The sequence below is a fragment of the Akebia trifoliata genome, chromosome 4 (genome assembly GCF_017979445.1).
Source record: "Akebia trifoliata isolate Shusen 1 chromosome 4, ASM1797944v1, whole genome shotgun sequence".
NCBI classification, from domain to species: Eukaryota; Viridiplantae; Streptophyta; class Magnoliopsida; order Ranunculales; family Lardizabalaceae; genus Akebia; species Akebia trifoliata.
In genome coordinates, this window is record NC_141378.1 from 30,511,110 (window position 1) to 30,531,455 (window position 20,346).

Here is a 20,346-nt window from a genome sequence, read left to right on the forward strand (position 1 = left end):
ATACCATTTTTAAAAAATGTACCTCGGGTGACCATTCACACCCACTTCCAACTTGAATGGTGGCGACTCCAATCTTTAGTAGTTGTGGCTGTCGTAATGACGAAAACCACGTAGCTACAAACAGGATCCAAGAATTTACCTCTACAAATAATATTTTCTATTATTTTCTTTAATGATCAATAGTTTATTGGATTGGAACTGATCATTTTCGGTGTGATAAAATCCATTAACAGTCTTGTATGAGGCCCCTTGTTGATCATGGTTTTATTACTAACAAAAAAAATGACCGCAATAGTCTTTCACTCCCACCCCTACAAATCCATCGTTTTTTACCTCTAAGATATAAGTCTTACCATCCTCTTCAACCTCAATGATTTTTAGCAAGGATGTAGATGTGGTCGAAGAGATCAATAGAAGACAATGATCAACGCGTGGAAAAAAATAAAACAAGAATAAATAAATAAATAAACTTAGAATATGTATAATTGAGCATGAAAAATAGAGGAAAAAATTTCATTTTTTTTAAAAATGTGATGCTCTTTCAAAGTAGTTTTTCACTTTAGGTGAAAAAATGTTTTCCCATCCCACTTCCCAAGAAAATGATTTATCTAGCTTTGCTTCGAATGTTATTCTCTCATGTTTATCTTTACCCAGGAAACTGAAAATTCCTAGGTGCAATCAAATTGCATAATTCATTTTCTCCAAAAATAAGTATTCCCTTTAAAAAAAATTCCTACAATCATGCATATTATTAGAGGTTGAAAAGCATGGGGTTTTCTAGGAGTAAAAAAAATAACAATAAATTTCGAGACTTGTTATTGGTACCCCAACTTTTACTTATCACACTCCAATTTCTTAAATTATGAGAGCTTCTATTGCAACACTAACTTTTGCTAACGCCACCCCAAGATGTGAGCTAATTCTTTGGTGATTTACATATGAATTGTTGTGGCATTAGAAAAAGTTGTTGTGGCAATAGAATCTCTCTAAATTATTTATCATCCTCGATTATAGATTAAAACACTCTTCAAACATTTCTCTATTTTTTGATAAGTGAATATTTTATTGATAAGAGGACATGAAGTCCTCAAAGAAACAATCTTACAATTTTCCTTACTAACAGTGTCCCATCTAAACAGAAAATCTTTATGAAAAAAATACTCCTCTAAACTTATTAGACTACTTGTATCAAACAAACAACAAATCAAAAATGCTAAAGATGAATTCTTGCATGGAGCTTTCTATTCCCATCAGAAGTATGCACGTTCCTTTCTTTTACAAGCCCCAACAAATAGTGCAGGGAATGAACTTCTATAGAATGTTTAACCTACTAGAAAGAGATTGGTGCTTTCAATCGAACAAAAGAGAAGTAATCTATCAATGGTGACACCAAAAAACATTAAACAAAGAAAGAAAATGTGACTAAACACCAGAAGTCAATTCACAATGAATAAAAAGATGCCCCCATGACTCCTCATGCACTTTACACATACAAAAGTAGTCCACCAAAAAAAGACCAAGGTTTGGCTCAAATTATGATCTTAACATTACAAAATATAATAACACTAATGCTAACAATTATGATTAGGCTCATATAAAATCCTAAACCCAAAAAATAGAAATCTAGCAAAATAAATGAGAGAGCTTCTTCTGGCACCCCAATTTTTACTTATTCTTAACCATTAACTTATTTTAATTGGGTGTAGTAAGCAAAAGGTCTAGTGCGAATAGCAGCTCTCTAAATTTTTAGCATGAAGGGTATTTTTGTCATTTCAATTATATCCCTTATTGAAGACAAAAGTCAAGGGGTGTGTATGTCATCATAATCAAAATCCGGTGATATCTCTAATTTTTGTCAAAACCTGGAGTGGTATCTCAAAATTACTTAATTTCTCTGATTTATATATATAAAGTATCCTAAAACCCTAAAGCTGAAATTGTCCCCGAACTCAGACGTAGTAGAAGAACAAAAAGAGCGGGTAAGGTGAGGTGAGAAGGAGGAGAAGCAGCAATGGCAGATACAGAGATGGAAGTTGGAGGGGCTCAGCCAAAGAGGAGGACATTCAGGAAGTTCTCCTTCAGAGGGGTTGATCTGGATCAACTCCTCGACATGGGAACCGATGAGTTGGTCAAGCTCTTCCATGCCAGGGCTCGCAGAAGGTTTCAACGAGGTCTCAAGAGGAAACCCATGGCTCTCATCAAGAAGCTTCGCAAGGCTGTCTGTCTCTCTCTCTATCACTCACTCAACTCTTTTTTATGTTGAATCCATCCCTCCCCTTGTTATGCTTTTATATATATATATATATATATAGGGTCCCGTTCGCCACCCTTAGTTTTACCACACACTTTAACAAACGCGTTTTGTCTTACATGGGTTAGAAGTTTCGGAATGAGCTGATTTTTGGTGAGGATGATCTCTATGGTGAGGAGATCATCCTCACCAAAATCAGCTCATTCCAAAACTTCTAACCCCATCAAAATTGATTTACAAAAATGGACGGTCCACGATTTTTCAACGTGTAAACATGGGGCTAAACATTTCGGAATGGGCTGATTTTTGGGGAGGATGATCTTCTAATCATAGAGATCATCTTCACCAAAAATCAGCTCATTCCAAAACTTCTAACCCATGTAGGACAAAAAACGTTTGTTAAAGTGTGTGGTAAAACTTAGGGTGCTGAACATTTCCCATATATATATATATATATATATATATACTAGTAATCATAGTAACCAAGTTCAGATTCGGAAATTTCAGTTTGGTTAATTCGGATAAATCTAGGTAAATTTTGGAGAATATAAAAATAATGTTTTTGGGTTTCTTTCCAAAAACCCATTGCCTTCAACCTCCTTAAAATCCCTATTTTGTTCTTGGGATTTGAAGGTTAAAGAGAATAAAATGTTGAGGTTGAATTTGAAGGGTAATTTTTTATTTTTTTACCCTATTTTGAAGATTAATCCATTGATTCAATGATTTAGTCGGGTGTTCCCTTCTTCGTTGAATTTTTGGAAGAATTTGTGACAGTGCTAATAATTGCCCAATTTGAATGTGACCTGGTTATGTTGAAATGTGTGAGCAGAAGCGCGAGGCTCCTCCAGGGGAGAAGCCAGAACCTGTGAGGACTCACCTCCGTAACATGATCATCGTTCCAGAGATGATTGGAAGCATCATTGGTGTTTATAATGGGAAAACCTTTAATCAGGTTGAAATCAAGGTAATAATATTTCTTTTTATAGGTGTGATTGATTGTCTACTCATATCTTTATGTTTATCTGTCAATTGACCCTGATATTATGATAGAAACCTAGACTGCTAATTCACCCTAACAATATAATGAAAGATGAAGAAAATGCCAAATAGGTTAATTATTGATTGCTTTTCAATTGAAAATATGATTCCTAAACTAACTATTGCATAAAAATCTTGAGCAAGTGCCAAAGTGATAACCAAATGTGCAATATTAATTATTAACAAAGTCATCGATCATGACTTGGGTCTTGTCATAGTGTATGATCTCAATACTCTTGATAATGTCCTCTTCTCAAAAGTTGATCTCAACACTCTCGATAATGTCATTTCCTTTCTTTTGAGAAAACTATTATTGATATCTCTGAAGGCAGTATCATATTCTGAAGCACATGAACTAAGTTTGGAGGATCACTTTCATAAGATGAGAACAATCTTACAATACTTTACATTGTCTCTATTGATTCAAACCACATCTCATTTGACTTCTTGATCACCATAACATCGAAGCCCCTTCTTTTGTAAGATTGAATTTGGTTAAGGGTTAATGACAAGATTGGTTTAACTAGGTCAATTGGGGTTTTAGTTAAGGGTTATTGAAGGCGGTTGAACAAGTGGGTTGGCTTTGTTTTATAGGACTAGTGTGAGTAAGAGAAGACACTTAGTTTTTTTTTAAATAAAATAAAATGGAGGAAGCATAACAAGTCTAGATGGCATGAATATTTGGACGAATTTGATGGAGTTAGAGTCTTATCGAATGAGAATTGGGTTTGGTTAAAAGAATGAGTGAATGGTGTTGAGCTTAGGTAACACTTACAACAAAACCTAAGTAAGGAACCAATGGTTAAGTTCTTTTTTATGATCCGTCAATCCATTACGATTTGTGGTGACTTGGACCTGTCCAACAATGATCAAAATGGGGTTGGAGCAGAACTTTTGAATCATCAATGATAGAAACGATAACTATGTGTTTTGGCTAGTTCATAGTCATTTGTATCCTCAATAATGTCAAGGGCAAGAGGCACACAAGATGCAATAAAATTATAAAAATCAATGAATTAAATTGTGAAATATGAGTTTTAGATATTTTACAATTACAGCATGTATAATATGACTTTAAAATAAGTTAAGGTATTCAACACTTCAAGAAGAAGATGAAGAAGTGGGAAAGAAGAACTAGTTGCAAGTCAGCATCATGTGTTGCTGCTACTGCATCAGATCAATAATGAAAAAAGGCAGTTAGAATCAGTTAGGATTTTGTAAAGTTAAATCTATGAACAATTTTAACAGAAAAAAGTTAGAGCTCGATCTTGGTGATGATTCATGAACTTAAGTTGTAGCAACCGATAAAAAAGTTGGGATGCACTCAGGAACTGAAAGTTGCATTGCAATATATCAAGCAAGTGAGCTATAGGTCTAAGTTAATTTTCAAAACTGGGGTTTGAACCCATGCCCTCTCTGAGGACCAGAACTTGAGTCCAGCACCTTAAGCCACTCTGCCTTCCTGACCTTTTCTTGTACCCATGCTGTTACATTATTACATTCCCTGAAGAGGGGTGGGATACCCCACGTTATCCATTGCCTCTCTCTCTTTCTCTCTCTCTCTCTTGCTTTCTTCCCCCAGTGTGCCTGCTTGCTGATGTATGGTAGTTTCCTATGTTTGATTCTATAATAATAACATTGTGTTGGTTCACTGAAATGTTTTTCTGGGTCAGGAACTTCTCCTCGGATGCTTTCTCCAGTTGTTTGGTTGGTTGAAGGAAAAATTTTGAAAGTAAAATAGAAACAAGGGTTTTATTAATGGAGAGATGAACCCAAGGGAGGTTCTTATCTTCGTTTTTTTTTTTTCAGTAAAGAAATGCCATTTTCTAAAAAAACCAAATATGGACCTAAATGATGAATATGTGACATATTTACCATTAAATCTGGATTATCTTTTGCTGAGTGTTAAAAACAATATGATGAGTTGAATTGTTCAAATGCAACTGATCATTGATTGAACATTGAACCATAGTTTGAAAGAGAAAAATAAAATGTGAAGAAAACCAACCTCCGTTGCTTCAAATGGTGGCTCTTCAACTGAAACATGAGGGGCATCACCCATGACAATTATTGCATCAAAAGAAGCTAAGTGTGTTTTTTTTTTATGTTTTTTTTTTTTGCAGCCTGAGATGATCGGGCACTACTTGGCAGAGTTCTCAATCTCGTATAAGCCTGTGAAGCACGGAAGGCCTGGTATTGGTGCTACTCACTCGTCCAGGTTCATTCCACTCAAGTGAAGTACGCAATTCACTATGCATCTGCTGTTACTTTTTCTTTGATTGGAAAGAATGAATAGATTGTCTTGTGTTTGTTTATCTGGTAGTGAGAGTGCTACTTTATGTTTTTTCTCTTTCTAATTTTCTTTTGGGATTTGCAAGTTTTGTCGAACATCTTGGTTGATAGAAATGAACTTATCTTAATGCTTTACTTTTATTGATACAAGGAGTAAGGACGGGGCAGACTATATTTATCTTATTTGAGCTTCTATTCATGGGCCTGAACTAGATATGGTTTCTAGGTTGTGCAATTCGTAGGGAATTTTTTTTCTTTAAGTAGGCTGGCAATGATCCGAGATTTATCCGGTATCTGATCCAACCAGAAAAAATAGGGTTTGGATCAAGGTTTTGAACTTTTGGATCTGATTCGGATTAAAGTTTGAGGATCATATTTTGAATCGGATCCGATCAACCTCAATCCAATCTGAAAAAAAAAAACCAGAACCATTATTCTTTTAATACAAAACTCCCTATGTCACCCTCTTTCTTTTAAAAATATATATATATATTCCAACCACTTCACCTCTCACACAAGATTTTTGCAACTCCATCACCTCTTTAAGAAAGGGGACTGAACCTAGATGTAAATGGAGGATCCGATTTGGTCTCTTGGTTTCAGTTTCATAGAGTATTAAAAGAGATCTAAAGTGAAGGAGGGAGATAAGAGATTTGAGTGAAACTCATTAGCCAATGCAAGAATAAAAAGATTCACTGTTGTGGGAAGAAGGCAAAGCAACTGGACTTGTGATTGAGAAGGAAATGCTTCAGAATCTGAAGCTCACGCAGCCACTGCACCTTCGAGCAGGTACACCTTGAGATTCCCCCCTCTAAACTCCCCAAACCCACCCTAGTTTCTCCCATACCCTTGTATTTCTCCCCAAAACGCATTTTTTTTTAATAAAAAGATTGTTGTTGATTTTGGATCGGATTGGGCTTGGATTGAGTGCAAGTTTAACCAGATCGGATTCAGTTCAAGGGTTTGTTAATCTAGTCAGATCTGGATCATAGGACAGGGATTTTGCATGGGTAGCGGTTTGCCTCCGATCCATTGCCAAACGTAGTCTGAAGGAAAATACTGGGACCTTGGGAAAGTGTTCATGGGAAAAATGAGTTCTATTTTTTTTATTTCACCTGTGAAAATATCTAAAAGAGAGTTGGTTTTTAGCAGATTTTTAAAACTTTGGAGTTGAACCTCCAACTTGTTTGAATCTATTTGGCTGTCAAATTCAGTTGAGCTTTAAAACGATAGTTTAATTTTGATAGAATAATGTTAGGATAGTATTGTTTAATTACATTAAGAGGTGGGAAAATTAATTTTTGTAGAGGATGGAAAATTACTTTGGGCGAGAAATTGAAGTGCAGTTGAGTTAAGTTGAAATTTTAAACATGATACATGTATGTATGCAGACCAAGTTTAGCAAATATCTTTTCACTTGATATATTAATGGGTTCGGGTTTACTATCATGGAGATGGGGATCCACTTATTATTATTTTTTTGGTTCAGTTCTAGGCATTCATCAAGAGGGAGGAGCCCATTAACAGAAACAGTCTCCATCCATCCCAAGTACCATTCATGGCCCAAAATGAATTTTGCTTGCAACCCAAATCCGCCCAATGCTCCTTAGGTAGGCTTTGACGTCGAAAATTACAATGGAAGGACCAACGAAGGAAGCCTTGAAAAATAAAAATAAAAACTTATTTTTGTTGCAATTTTATAAGTAGTATATATAATGAGGATCGAGTCGGGTCGGTCTGTCAAATCATCCGCAAGTACATAAACTGCTTGAATAGAAGTTGTTATGAGTAGTCCCTGGAATAATGCTGAACTGAGCACTTCTTGACGTGAAAGCTCATAGGAAGCATATACACTTTTCATTGAGATACGAGTGAATAAGCAGCATATATGGTTCTTATCAACTTTCACGTCAACAAGTGCGATATGAGATTCTCACCTGAGGTCACTCCAGCACAACTCTTAGGCAGTGTTTGTTTGCGTTATTTTTCTGCGCTTATTGCTGAAAAAAATTAAATTCAACTCTTTTTGTCAAAATAGCGCGTTTGTTTACTTTATATTTTCAACGCTTATTGCTGAAAATAAGTGAAAAAAATTCAGCACTATTTTGATACTGAAAAAAAATGCTGAAGCGGTAAACACTTCGCTTTTTTGGATACGGACAAATATACCCTTCATTTTTTTTAGCACGGACAAGTATGTCCTTATACTTAAAAGGATATTACCTCTTATATCCCATGGATAAGTATATAAGCACCCCACAAATTAATAAACCCACACCATGGTTAAATTATTTTGTCTTATATGGGTTAAAAGTTTTGGAATAAGTTGATTTTTGATGAGGATGATCTCTACAATGAGGAGATCATCCTCACCAAAAATCAGCCCATCCTGAAATTTCTAACCCTATCAAAACAAGTTCAAGAATCGTAAATCGTTCCTTTTTTTAAAAAAAACTATTTTTGACAGGTTAAAAGTTTCAAAATGGACTGATTTTTGGTGAGGATGATCTCTAGATTATATAAACCATCCTTACAAAAAATTTGCTCATTCCAAAAACTTTAACCCATATAAAACTAAAACAATTGACTCTAGTGTGGGTTGTCCTTATTAATTCATAGGGTGCTTTTATAATTACACATCCTTCATTTCCATCGAAAATTATTCATCCAAAATTAAGTTCTTTTAATGTTGATTTCACATTTTGGTGACTTGTATGACATTATTATTTTTAATTTGAAATTTGTGAGCTTTTATAAATAGAAATTATTATTTATAAATTGAATATTTGAGTATTATTTATTATTTAAAAATAAATTATATTTTAATTTTATAAGAAATAATATATTTTATTGTATTTGATAAGAAATAAGTATTTGAAACATGCAAACAATGTATAATATGATTGTAAGGGTAACAAAGACAATTTACCAGTTTCAACAATGTGTAATAAACATGATTCAGCATCTAAACAAACAACTTTTTCAGCACTTAAATTCAGCGCTTAATGCTATTCAACACTTATTTTTTTCAGTTTAACAAACAGTACCTTAGTAGAAATAATTCTTTCATTTATGTACAAAAGCATAGGTTGAAAACCTACAGTATGTATAGGTAAATATTTACTAACGAGTAAAATATTGAATCCTCCTCCATTTAGAACCTAATATGAATTTTGTTGCAACCCTAAGTTCCCAGATGGAAGTCCTCAAAAGTCATCCTTAGACAGCTTAAATTTACAAGGAATTACAACTAGAATTCATCATATATATTAACATAGCAAACTGGGAATCACAAAAATACACACAAGAAGAAAGAAGACAGATTAAGTTAGATGATTCCACCCACCAGATTAAAAAAGAAACAAACAAAAAAAAAAACAGAATCCAGAGATAATTAGAGAAAAAGTAACCTGCCTGCAAATTAGTAAATAGAGGTAAACGCCTGCCTCTCCTTTTTTTTCCTTTTTCTTGAGATGATTAGAGTGAGTCACACACGCCAAGGGAAACCTTTTCCTTCTCTCAAACTTCTTCCTCTTCTATAATCAATTTCAGCATCAGAACTCGATAGACCCAGTCCACATCGCTTGCTTATTTTAGAGTTTCCCATCTTCATAAATATGTCCTCGTCATCAGTCATAGTGTGGTTATCAGACTCATTAAGCTCGGAAACATACTCAGACTGCTTCTGTGACATATGATCTGTCGCATACAAACAAAAAAATATAAAATAAAAAAGAGTTAAAATGAGTACAATTCAGTTTTTTTTACCAGATCCCGGTGCTATAGCATTACAAGCTACAGTTTCAAAGCAAGATAGAGATGTTCATATCTTGGGACAATTTTCCTTAACTATTCGGTGGATAAAAAAGAAAATCTCCAAATTGAATGCATAATTCACGAGGAGAGGCAAAGAAAATAAAAAAATAACATGAACCTTGATCTGTAACGAAGATAAGAAACACCGAAGATCTAGTAAAATATATTTCACCTTCAAAACAATTGCGAGACGACTCCTTGTTAACACCCACCCCAACAGCAACCTGAACTGATGCTGATTTTAAGCCTCTGTGATCAGGTAAGTTTGTCTGTGCTTTCTGCTCGTTTTCACGTCCATTCAACATTTCAGGTATGATATTTCCTTCCTCATTAGGTTGTTTATTATTCATCGAGGCAAAAGGGGTCATAGTGAATGAGTCATCCAGTACATCATCAGCAATCTCAACGTAGTGTGGTGTTGTGATGATTTCATCTGCACTGAACCCAAAGGAAGCTCTGTAAGCTTCAATTTCCTCAACATCTTGCTTAGAGTTTTTATTGTTCCTGTTGTGATGTCCATCTGTTTCCCTGGAAATACTTAACCTCCCTCCACAATGAGGATATGAAGGAAGCGATTGTTGAGCTTGATCCAGATAGAATTGAGCAGACGTAGCAGGGTAGAAGAAACTTGAATCTTGGGGCAGCATAAAATTTTTCGACGTGGCTGTATCCAGCCCAAATAACCTAGTTGAAGGGTTCCGAGGATACTGGGAGTCTTGAACAGAAATCGGAATACCCCACTGAGCAGGAAACTCTTGTTCAGGAAAAGATGAAGTTAACCCATCACCAGAAGTCCCCGAAATAGGAGAAACGAGACTGCTGGCAGGACTTTCAGGATAAAGCGGATAAGTTGATTGAAGATCATTGGCACCAACATAACTTTTGCCAGCACTTTTAAGATCCAGAGAAGATGAGAGGAACTGAGCGAAAGGTACATCGGGGGATGATGGAGTAGTAAGGTGATTCAACTCTGGTGGAGGAGTAAATGGAGCAGTAGATGGTTCAGTCGTAAAGGTTGAAAAAACAGGAGGAGAAACCAGTTGGGTTTCATGGGCATATGGTCCCGTAGCATACATGGTGGATGAAGGACCCCCAGGAGAGTTCGCAGACAATGACAAGAAACAACTTGGTGATTGAGCTGTTGAAGGGAGTGCAGAGTTCGTAAAAGATGCGGGCGAAGATGGTGGAGCTAGAAGTGACGGAGTTATTGTCGTGGCTTGGTTAGTCAGTCCAACAGGTTGAGGTCCATTTGGCTGGTTTGCAGAAGTGTTCCCCTCTGGAATACGAGAGGGGACAATGCGTTTCCCACCTTTCTGTGATCCAAAGCAGGATAACCCACCCCAACAGCCTACCCATCTCCTCCTCTGCATAGACAAGTATTCATGAGTTGTGATTGAATTACATACAAATAAATATGTGACAATCACATAACTGATGCTACAGAATTTTATGCATATAATGATCTCAGGCTACTTTTACAATTTTTTTTTAAAAATGAAACTATGTCCCTTTCTATGGTAGTTGAGAGCAACCATATTGAATGGCATTAAGAGATGGCTAGTGTATTGGATCCAGAGTGTTTGAACCTGCAAGCAAGCACCCTTCTTATTGAAATGGTTCAACAGTGATTTTGGTGTTTTCCCTTCCATAAAAAGAATTTTCAAACCTCCAACTTGGTATGTTTCTGATACCGATTTGCAAAACACGATTACACAGAGAAACAGCATACATTAACATGAGGATCTAGAAAACAACATAGTTACCAGGGAGACCGTCTAATAATTATCCAACCAAAACCTTGTAGATGTTACCTATGCTAGTATAAGGTACTAAAAAAATACGAGAAAAGGCATTAGATTGAAGATACACAAATACAAAAACCTCATAAATTTCAATGTGTGGGGTAAAGCATATCAATCATAAGATAAATTCAATACCATTGTGCTGTTGCGGGGAAGGGTAACAGCCTGAACCCAGTAACAGCAAACTTGCTAACTATGCCTGGAGCAAAGATAGCATGTCCGTTGATGAGTAAGTCAAAACCAATATTGGCAAACACAATGTTCTACATGTTTGGTATAGCAAAAGATTGTTTTCAATTGTGCACTGATATGAATTTTTTAACAAAATAATAGTAACATTTTGTATAAGTAATGATGATGATAAAGATCATCTTATTCCACATTTACAACAACAGAGAAGTTCAATCCAATTTTATCAAATCTTGATTCAACACTCTCATGCCACACTATATTCCGACTCCATAAGATGAATGATAAAGTCTTAAAATTGTTGGGAAAATGGAATCTAAGAAAATAATAAAATAGAATTTTGGGAATGGGACTGAGGCACAAAAAGATTGCTTTCTTTAAGACTTTATTCTTCCCCACTCGCAAAAGAGTTTGTTGATAGATTAAAGACAAATTAGCCTCCAGGATACAACAAAACCACAGTGAGAATTTGCAATTCCTTATGCATTTTCCTACGAAACAGTATGTAATCTTTGGCTTTACAGTTTGAGAAAACTTAAATGTTTAATTGATTTCTTGACAACTTAAGTTAATTTTTGAAAAACATGAGTAATTTGATCTACTTGCTAATCCTATTTATAAAAATTGAAGGGATTCTTAAATGTCTCTCCATAAAGACACTGGAACAAATTGATATGTCTATTCATGAATAGTAAATTAGTATATCCATTCATTAATGACCTTAGGTATCCATTCATGAAAACCAAAAGGATGTATTCATTCGTTGAACAAAAAGATATGCCCATTCATGGATATCAAGGAGGTGTGACTCTCCATAAATAACCAACTATTTGCACCCTTTGAAAAAAACTTACTTAATAAAAAATAATATTTTATAAATATAAAAAATCCTAACAATCACCCATTTTGATGGGATAACTTGCATAAAAAATAATAATTAGATATACATTGACAATATCATGAATACAAGAAAGTATCTTTCGATTTAAACCTTCAATTAGTGTAAATATTTCAAAGTTTTATAAAAGTCATTCGTGGCCTTGGTTTTAAACCATGTACTTTTTGCAAACAGAACTGGAAATACAACACACATGATATTATCATCTTTCAACAAGAAATTCTAATATGCTTAGTACTATTATGGCCATGTGCTATCTCTTGGTTTCATTAACACCCTCGAAATTGAACATAAAACTCACATGAAAAGTGATACCACTTCTAAGTTCATATAGGTGAAATTCCACTCTACATCCCCATTACCTGGACATATTTCCTTTGTGATCTTAGACTTCATTAAGTGTTAAACTCAACCTCTAATTTCGTAATAGACATCATCAATCATGAATAAAGGGCACACAAATTTAGTTCTAATAGTCATATATCAATAATTTGTTTTTACCCATTAAACTTGTGATTGGTCAATTCCTCTGTTAGGTTGGGTTACCATTACCGATGACTTTTATTATAGGTTTCAACCCCATTTCAATTGATATCATTCTTACAAATCTCTTGAAAGACCTTTAGTAAGATGATGTGCAAAGTTTCTGCTTGACCTCACATAACTGATGGTTATAATCCAATTTTGTATCAATTGTTTCACAAATTCATGTCATAGACTTATATGTCTAGGCATACCATTGTAGACACTATTGTGAGCTTTTGATAAAACAGCTTCACAATCACAATAGATAGAAATTGATGGCATTGGTTTAAGCCACAACTTAAAATCTCACAATAAATTTCCAATCCATTACACCTTACCAATTGTTGCTAAGGCAATAAAATCTGATTCCATTTTCGAATGCGATATACAGATTTGTTTCTTGAATGCCCAAGAAATTGCACAACCACCAAGAGTAAATACCCATCCAGATGGAGATTTATTATCTCCTACACTCTTAATCCAACTAGTATCAGTGAATCCTTCAAATACAATCGGATATTCATTATAAAACAAACAAAAATCTATGACTTTTTTAAGGTATCAAAAAAAATCTATTGAATGTCTTCCAATGTTCCATACTAGGATTGCTAGTAAACCTGCTCAACTTACAAATAAAAAAACAATATCTGGTCGTATACAATGCATAGAATACATCAAACTTCCAATCGCACTAGTATATTCAAGTTGTACCGCAAATCTACCAGAATTCAATTACTTCAACACTAGAATCAGAACAGTACTAATTTCTTTAAATCCAATATGCTTGAATTTCAAGAGAATTTTCTCAATCTAATAACTTTGGCTCAATGCCACTATGCTTTATGTCATCAGCCATTTTGAAATCAAAGTATTAAGCAATTAAAAGTTTATTCATACCTTCATCTTCTACCTCACATTTGAAATCCAATGCATTCTACATTTCTCTTGGACTTTGGGTATTGGAGTAAGGATCTTGGAAACGACTAGACAATGTATTCAAGATGCCACAATGAAACAAAACTTCAATCCAATTTTACCAAATCTTGATTCGACACTTTGATAGTAGCCATGCTACATTCCAACTCCATAAGTTGGATAAAAGCCTTAAAATTGTTGGGAACATAGTCCAAGAAAATAAAAAAACTAAAATTTCAGGAATTTGAGGTGCAAAAAGAACGCTACTTCATTTGTCCCCACTCGTTAAACAGTTTTTTGATGTGTATAGGACAAATTAGCCTCCAAGATACACTAAAGCCACGGTGAGAATTTGCAAGCAACAATCTTCAGAATTCTCCTTACGAATTCTCCTACGAAACAATATTATAATCTTTTCCCTAACAGTTTGAGAAAACGAAAATGCTTAATTGATTTCTTTAAAACATGAGTAATTTGACCTACTTGCCAATCCTATTAAGGGAATCACATCTCTTTGATACCCATGAATGGAGATATCTTTTTGTTTCATGAATGAATAAATCTTTTGATTATTCATGAATGTATATATATGTTGACTATTCATGAATAGACATATTTATTTGTTCAAGTATCTTTCTGGAGACACTTAGGACCCTGATTTTTAACACCGCAAAATGGCGCAAATGCTCAAAATAGTAATTTAGTGCAATGATTTGCAATTTCTGCATGCTTGGGTTATCTACTCTCGTGTGGGCCCTCCCACAAATGACCGTAAAATGCCACAAAAATGAGCAAAATTACCGGAATGTTTTGTGGGGAAAAATACTCCGTAAAAACTCATAAAACCACATCTGTCATTTTCACTCCTCTCAAGGCAAACTCTCTCTCTCTCTCTCTAAGAGTGTGTGCAATCTCCATGTTTCTAAGTTTGGATTTTTGCCTATAAAACCCACCTATCGTTTTCACTCCTCTCCTCTACTAGGCAAATCCGATAAAAGTACTCTCTCTCTCCCCTCTTCCATCTTCTCTGTGCAATTTCATGTTTTTACGTTAGGGTTTTGCCTTGTAAACCCCACCCATTGTAGATCTTAGTATAGAGAGGGTATTTCTATTGGGGCATGTGTGCTTGTGCAAGATAACAAAAGGGAAAATGTTATACACCCCATTGTATTATGCTATGAAAATTGATGTCAATTTCATTTTTTTTTTTTAATTAATTGAAGAAAGACTAGAATTTTTCACCCAAAGAATGGGTCCATCTCGAAGCACATTTTATCTCTGAGAGTCTCTCTCGTTGTTGTTGATGTAGTGGGCACAATCCAAGTTCAACAAAAGAACAATGACCAAGATTTTTTTCAAACATATTTACAAGAGATTAGAAATTGTACACTTCCAGAACCCCATCCAATGTTTAACTTTTTCTTTAATAAACAAGCACCCAAACACTTGTGGAGATTTTCAAGGATGCTATTAAGTAGTCCATTCGGAAAAACTTGGAAAAATATGTAACTGCAAAAGCCTGTAATGGCAAAGTTTCAAGTTTTACGAGCTTTTATGGCGTACCAAGCAAGGCCTAGGTAACAAAAGAAAGAGTATGTGCCCCCTAGAAGCTTAGCTTCATGAAGTTGGTTACTCTTACTTAGTTGAAAGAGTTCAAACTTTATAATCCACGAGAATACTCAATATCATATATTTAGAGGAAGAATACTATATTTTCAAGTTCTTTGACCCTAATGATATGACCTTGATGGATCCTAGAAGACTACTTGACAATACATCTCTTCAATATTGCCATCTTGGATGAGGCAACTTTTCCAATAACACACTCCTTTGGATACTTATCCTAGAAGATGCCTTCTTCTCTAACAAGACCTTCTAATTGTAGGTGGAGAAAAGGGAAGCTTTATGCTCTTCTTCAACAGGTCTTCCTCCTCTTCAGTAAAGCTACGTCATGGGACACCAATGTGGTGCTTGCCAAGGACTCTCCAAAGGTCAAGTCCATTGGGGATGATGAAGTTGGGAAAAAGAGTTGCAAAGAGAAATTGGAGATTTTAATAGAAAATGAGTCAAAACGATCTCGAGGTCTTTGTTTTCCCTTTTGTTATTGAGAAAAGGAAGGGGAACAAAGATTGTAAAGTGGGTCGTTAATCACTTGACAGATGACCATCGACTCGTTGCTCTCTCGATAAGTATCCCCTAATGTTAGAATATAAGTATTTATGTTTATTTTTATATTTATGTGCATATGAATAGTTGTCTTTTACAGAGCAAACTGCAAAACCCAAGTATTGTTTACAAATTCTCCCTTAAAGTTGAAACTTGAAACAACTCTATCCAAACCATGCTTTTTGAACTTTATTACAAACTCTTCCTTTACCAGCTTATTAATCTTGTAATGACAAGATTACCCCTTTCCAACAATTGAGTAGAAATAGCCAACAGATAATTATAAAGTGAAATGATGTTGGAGATAAAATGTCCAACATCATTAATATATTGTAAATGGGGTAAATGATGATAACAAGACAGGGGGAAAGATTGTGGCTACCCAAGTCCACGGGAAAAGACTCCCAGCAGGAGGAAAGATTTCATCAAAGAGAAAAAGGATGAGAAATTAGGGTCCAAGAAGTCCCCCAACCACTTGTTTCCCTAATTTCTTATTTATAGGCAAAAGGGGAATGAAATGACTTAAATGCCCTCCCCTTATTTTGAAACATCTACATATATTATTTATTTTATAAAAGACAAAATACCGTTTTATTAATCAAATCAGTAAGACCGTTATTTGTGTATCGTAAACCTGAAAATTATGGTAAACTTCTTTGCTTATTTATTCTTTATCATTATTTTCTTTGTTCTCATTATTGCACTCTAACATAACACAAAACAGACCAATAAGGTTGTACGTACCTAATTTTATGTTTCTAATTACTTAGAAACATATTCTTTTTTTTAATATATTATTCAAAAAATGTTTTAAAAAAATTCATTATAGATTTTAGACAAAAATATATAATTACTTCTAATTGTAGTCTAAAAAATAAAAACGAATTTAGAAAAAAAAATTCATTTTTGAATCTATGTATGACATTACTAACTTTCTAAACCTATTATAACTCAATTTGGACACTTATACTTCACATGGTACCTTTCTATTATATTTCACATGGTACTTGAACAATCTTTCGTAGGGCTTAGTCACTTTATACATGCACCTCATCAACCACATTTGGATGTTGTGTACTGCCTTTATCAATATTTAAAACGAGCTCCAAATAAAATCCTATTATGCAAACCCTCTCAAACTGGAAGATTATGGGTCTTGTACTTTGTGGGTGGTAACTTGATTAAATGACGAAGTAAAAAAAAAAATGTGGTTGCTAGATCAAGTGCATAGGCAGAATTCTAAACTGTGCTTCATACAACATGTAAGATGATATGGGCAAAGTCTTTGCTTCAAGGAATGGGTTTTGATAATCCTACCTCAATGAGGATGCATGTGATAATCAACTTGTTATTTTCATTGCACGTAATCCCATGTTTCATCAGTAAACAAAACATATGGCACTCCATTAAAGGTTCTAAGTAGGTAGATTGTTACTCCACATATTTGACCCACTGATTAACTTGGTGACGTGCATACGAAAGCATTATGTAAGGGTACTTTTTCTGTTTATGTGACAAGCTAAGCATGCATGATCTGTATGCTCCAACTTGAGGGGGAGTGCTATAATATAAGTATTTATGTTTATTTATATATTTATGTGCATAACAGTAGTTTTTTCTTTGCACACTGATGTAGGACATCTACAATTTTAGTCAATCTTAAGTAGTTTCCTAATTCTAGTAGGATTTATTTTTATTTTCTAGTTTTTGTAAGATTTATATTTCATAGTTACTGGAGGAATACTATTCCTTATTAGTTTATAATTTATTTTCCAAGTTTATATTTTTGTCTAAATTCGTTTTTATACTTTAGACTATAATTAGAAGTACTTAGAAGTGTCCAAATTGAATTATAATAGGTTTAGAAAATTAGTAATATATCATACATAGATTAGAAAAATTATTTTTTAGTATTTTAGAAGGATTCTAAGTTGTTATGATGAAACTATCCATATAAGGAGCTTCAAAAACGAAATTCAAAAAAAAAAAAAAAAAAAATCAATTCAATTCTTTTCTCTTAGATACTTTTCTAACTTTTTACTTTATTTTCTTTCAAGTTATTGCTTGTATATCAATTGAATCTATTGATTCACAATGTTTCAACTACGTCAAGTGGTATTAGGGCCTCATTTGAGAGCCTAGCACCTTCAACATGGTTGAATAACACAAATACTGTGTAATCAAAGATCAATTGGATCAAAGGTTCAAGGAATTAGCAGATCGCTTGCTCACGAAGTTCTGAGAGATTGTTATCTTCGTAATTGACAATCGTGATGGCAAGATGCAAGGTAAGAAGAAGGTTGAAAACAGCCTTCCGATCAAAACTTAGTATGACAAGATTTTCAGGCTCCTTATTGTATTATTGTGTGCATACTCGTTCTTGAATACTCATCTTCTTAGCAATTAAGCTAAGAACAGGTCAAAGAAATAGAGAACATGGAAAAAGTTCAACAAAAAACTCTGGAATCCTCTAGATATTCAGAAATTTTCTCAATAAGCATTCTTTAAAATGATAAAATATCTAAGTGACCATCCATTGCAGAAATGACAATTACAAGAAGTAAAAAAAGAACATTTGAACATTTGAACATTTGAAATTTTCTCAATAAGAATGCCGATGAAATTAAAGAACATTTGAACAGAAATGGCAGAATTGGGCTTGGCCGCATAGCTCGGTTGGTTTGACACATATCAAAACAACTTTTGAGGTTGTGGTTCAAGTCCAGCTTACCCATCCACACCCCCACCCACACCCAAAAAAAAAAACTGTGGCACAAAAAATTGAGCAGAATCAAAAGCATAACAAGAGAAACCCTAAGATCTGACCCTTCTTAGGAGACTAAATCTGGGTAACAACAGAGAACAGAACTACTATAAAGCTTGATTACTTGGTTATAAGCTAAAACTTGTCTCTCAGGCAAAAAAGAGTGGAGAAAAAAAAAAAAGGCAGGTCGTTTCCTATCAAGAACTAGGAATTTAGAGCTCAAAAAGCTACTGATCAGACAACCTCACTGTAAAATGAAATCCTTTGCAACCCTCATCTTCCACGATACAAAAAGCATGTACAAATATATTAAAATTACAACAAAACTCAATAATTCAAGTATTATAACAAGAAGCCACAAAGCCTTTCCTTCATACTCTGCTAATTCAAGCCTGAAAAGTTGAAACAAACCAATCTCGAAAAAAAAACCCTAAAATATGAGCCATATATGCAGAGATCGAAGCAAAATAAGTATTACAAGAGTAAAAACTTAACATTCTAAATTAAACCCCAGTCCTCTCCACTAAATTCACGCTCTAAAACCACCAATCAAAAGAAAATTACCGAAATGTTCCTCAGAATGACTAGATCTAACTAAGAACACTCAAAAAATTCAATCTCCCCAAAATGCTAACCACGAAAACCTAAAAAATCAATTCGATAGAAGATCTCAAGCTCATTGTAGAAGAGTGGCTGAGTTAACTCGGAGATTTATTTTAAAGAAACTAAAGAAATGGAAAACATTACCCGTTCTTGCTGCTGAAACCTAGCTTCTGGCGATCCGATAGCCGTAGCAGCAGCAGCAGCATTGATCGAAGCTCCACCGTTTCTACTACTATTTCCAACTCCTCCATTAGCAGCCATGCTCTAATTGAAATTTCTTTCACATTTTCTAACCTTAAATCATAGAAGATTGAGATTCAACCCAGATTCCAAGATCTCAACGAGATAAAGATAGAGAGATCTGGAATCGAGAGGACTTTAATGAATCTAAGAGCAATAGTGAGATATTAGAGTTACAGAGAGTGAGAGATTTCTAGATTTTTTTTTTTTTTTTTTTTTTTTTTTTTTTTTTTTTAAGATCGAACAGAGAAATGGATGAATCGATAGGACGCCATTAATGAGAGAGAGAGAGAGAGAGAGAGATCTGTTTGTGTGTGTGTTAGAGAGAAGTGTGAATCTAGGACAATGTGCATAGGATAATAAGATGCGCCGCCTTGTATTGGAACTACTTTTTACGCTCTTAAGCCCGCGATTTGCGCTTCTATGTTCCCACGGGTAACAAACGGGTTTCAGGTTTCAGATGTGCCCTCCTCCGCCTCTCTCTCTCTTCTTAGCTCTCTTTTTCTCTTTTACGCGCGTCCGTGTGTATGTGTGTGTGCGCGCCTGCGTGTGTCTCCGAAGATGTGACGAACCTCTTGCTTCGCGATAAGGCTCGGAAACATAGCCTATATCTTTCCCTCGGACTTGCTGGCTCGGTGTACAATGGGCACATGGAAAGAGTATATTTACGAGAGATTTACCAGGCAGACCTATCTCCTACCATTTTATTAAAAAAAACTCCCTTACTTTATCAAGTATCACGCTACCACGACTAATTTAGTAATATTTAAAATCTTATTAAAGTTCGTTGGAGGCATATAGATTATGAAATAAGCAATCCAACAATGGAGACTTGTCGATTTCATGG

The 20,346-nt window shown here is 34.6% G+C and overlaps 2 protein-coding genes across 3 annotated transcripts; one reads left to right on the forward strand and one right to left on the reverse strand.

Moving 5' to 3' along the window:
* The first annotated feature begins 1,923 nt into the window (after positions 1-1,923).
* Positions 1,924-5,722, forward strand: LOC147404703 (small ribosomal subunit protein uS19). Its single transcript, XM_086440758.1, has 3 exons — positions 1,924-2,218; positions 3,081-3,215; positions 5,413-5,722. Exons 1-3 carry the CDS (start codon positions 2,012-2,014, stop codon positions 5,524-5,526), a joined length of 456 nt encoding a protein of 151 aa, XP_086296884.1. The 5' UTR covers positions 1,924-2,011; the 3' UTR covers positions 5,527-5,722.
* A 3,048-nt stretch (positions 5,723-8,770) lies between these two features.
* Positions 8,771-20,093, reverse strand: LOC147404704 (uncharacterized protein At1g76660-like). Of its 2 annotated transcripts, XM_086440756.1 has the most exons (4): positions 19,404-20,093; positions 11,335-11,398; positions 9,570-10,761; positions 8,771-9,280 (listed from the first exon to the last, which is right to left on the reverse strand). In XM_086440756.1, exons 2-4 carry the CDS (start codon positions 11,335-11,337, stop codon positions 9,069-9,071), a joined length of 1,407 nt encoding a protein of 468 aa, XP_086296882.1. In that variant the 5' UTR covers positions 11,338-11,398; positions 19,404-20,093; the 3' UTR covers positions 8,771-9,068. The 2 variants fall into 2 exon arrangements, with proteins under 2 accessions (XP_086296882.1, XP_086296881.1); XM_086440755.1 differs by lacking the exon at positions 11,335-11,398 and having other exon boundaries at positions 19,404-20,092.
* Between the last annotated feature and the right edge of the window lie 253 nt (positions 20,094-20,346).

What these genes read in the sequence shown, in the direction of transcription:
- LOC147404703 (XM_086440758.1), top strand. Translation starts at nt 2,012, where the DNA reads ATGGCAGATACAGAGATGGAAGTTGGAGGGGCTCAGCCAAAGAGGAGG. An exon ending in TCAAGAAGCTTCGCAAGGCT is followed by an intron (nt 2,219 to 3,080) that starts GTCTGTCTCTCT and finishes ATGTGTGAGCAG; the next exon opens with AAGCGCGAGGCTCCTCCAGG. An exon ending in TTAATCAGGTTGAAATCAAG is followed by an intron (nt 3,216 to 5,412) that starts GTAATAATATTT and finishes TTTTTTTTGCAG; the next exon opens with CCTGAGATGATCGGGCACTA.
- LOC147404704 (XM_086440755.1), bottom strand. Translation starts at nt 19,520, where the DNA reads ATGGCTGCTAATGGAGGAGTTGGAAATAGTAGTAGAAACGGTGGAGCT. An exon ending in GGTTTCAGCAGCAAGAACGG is followed by an intron (nt 10,762 to 19,403) that starts GTAATGTTTTCC and finishes TTGTCTATGCAG; the next exon opens with AGGAGGAGATGGGTAGGCTG. An exon ending in GTCTCGCAATTGTTTTGAAG is followed by an intron (nt 9,281 to 9,569) that starts GTGAAATATATT and finishes TGTATGCGACAG; the next exon opens with ATCATATGTCACAGAAGCAG.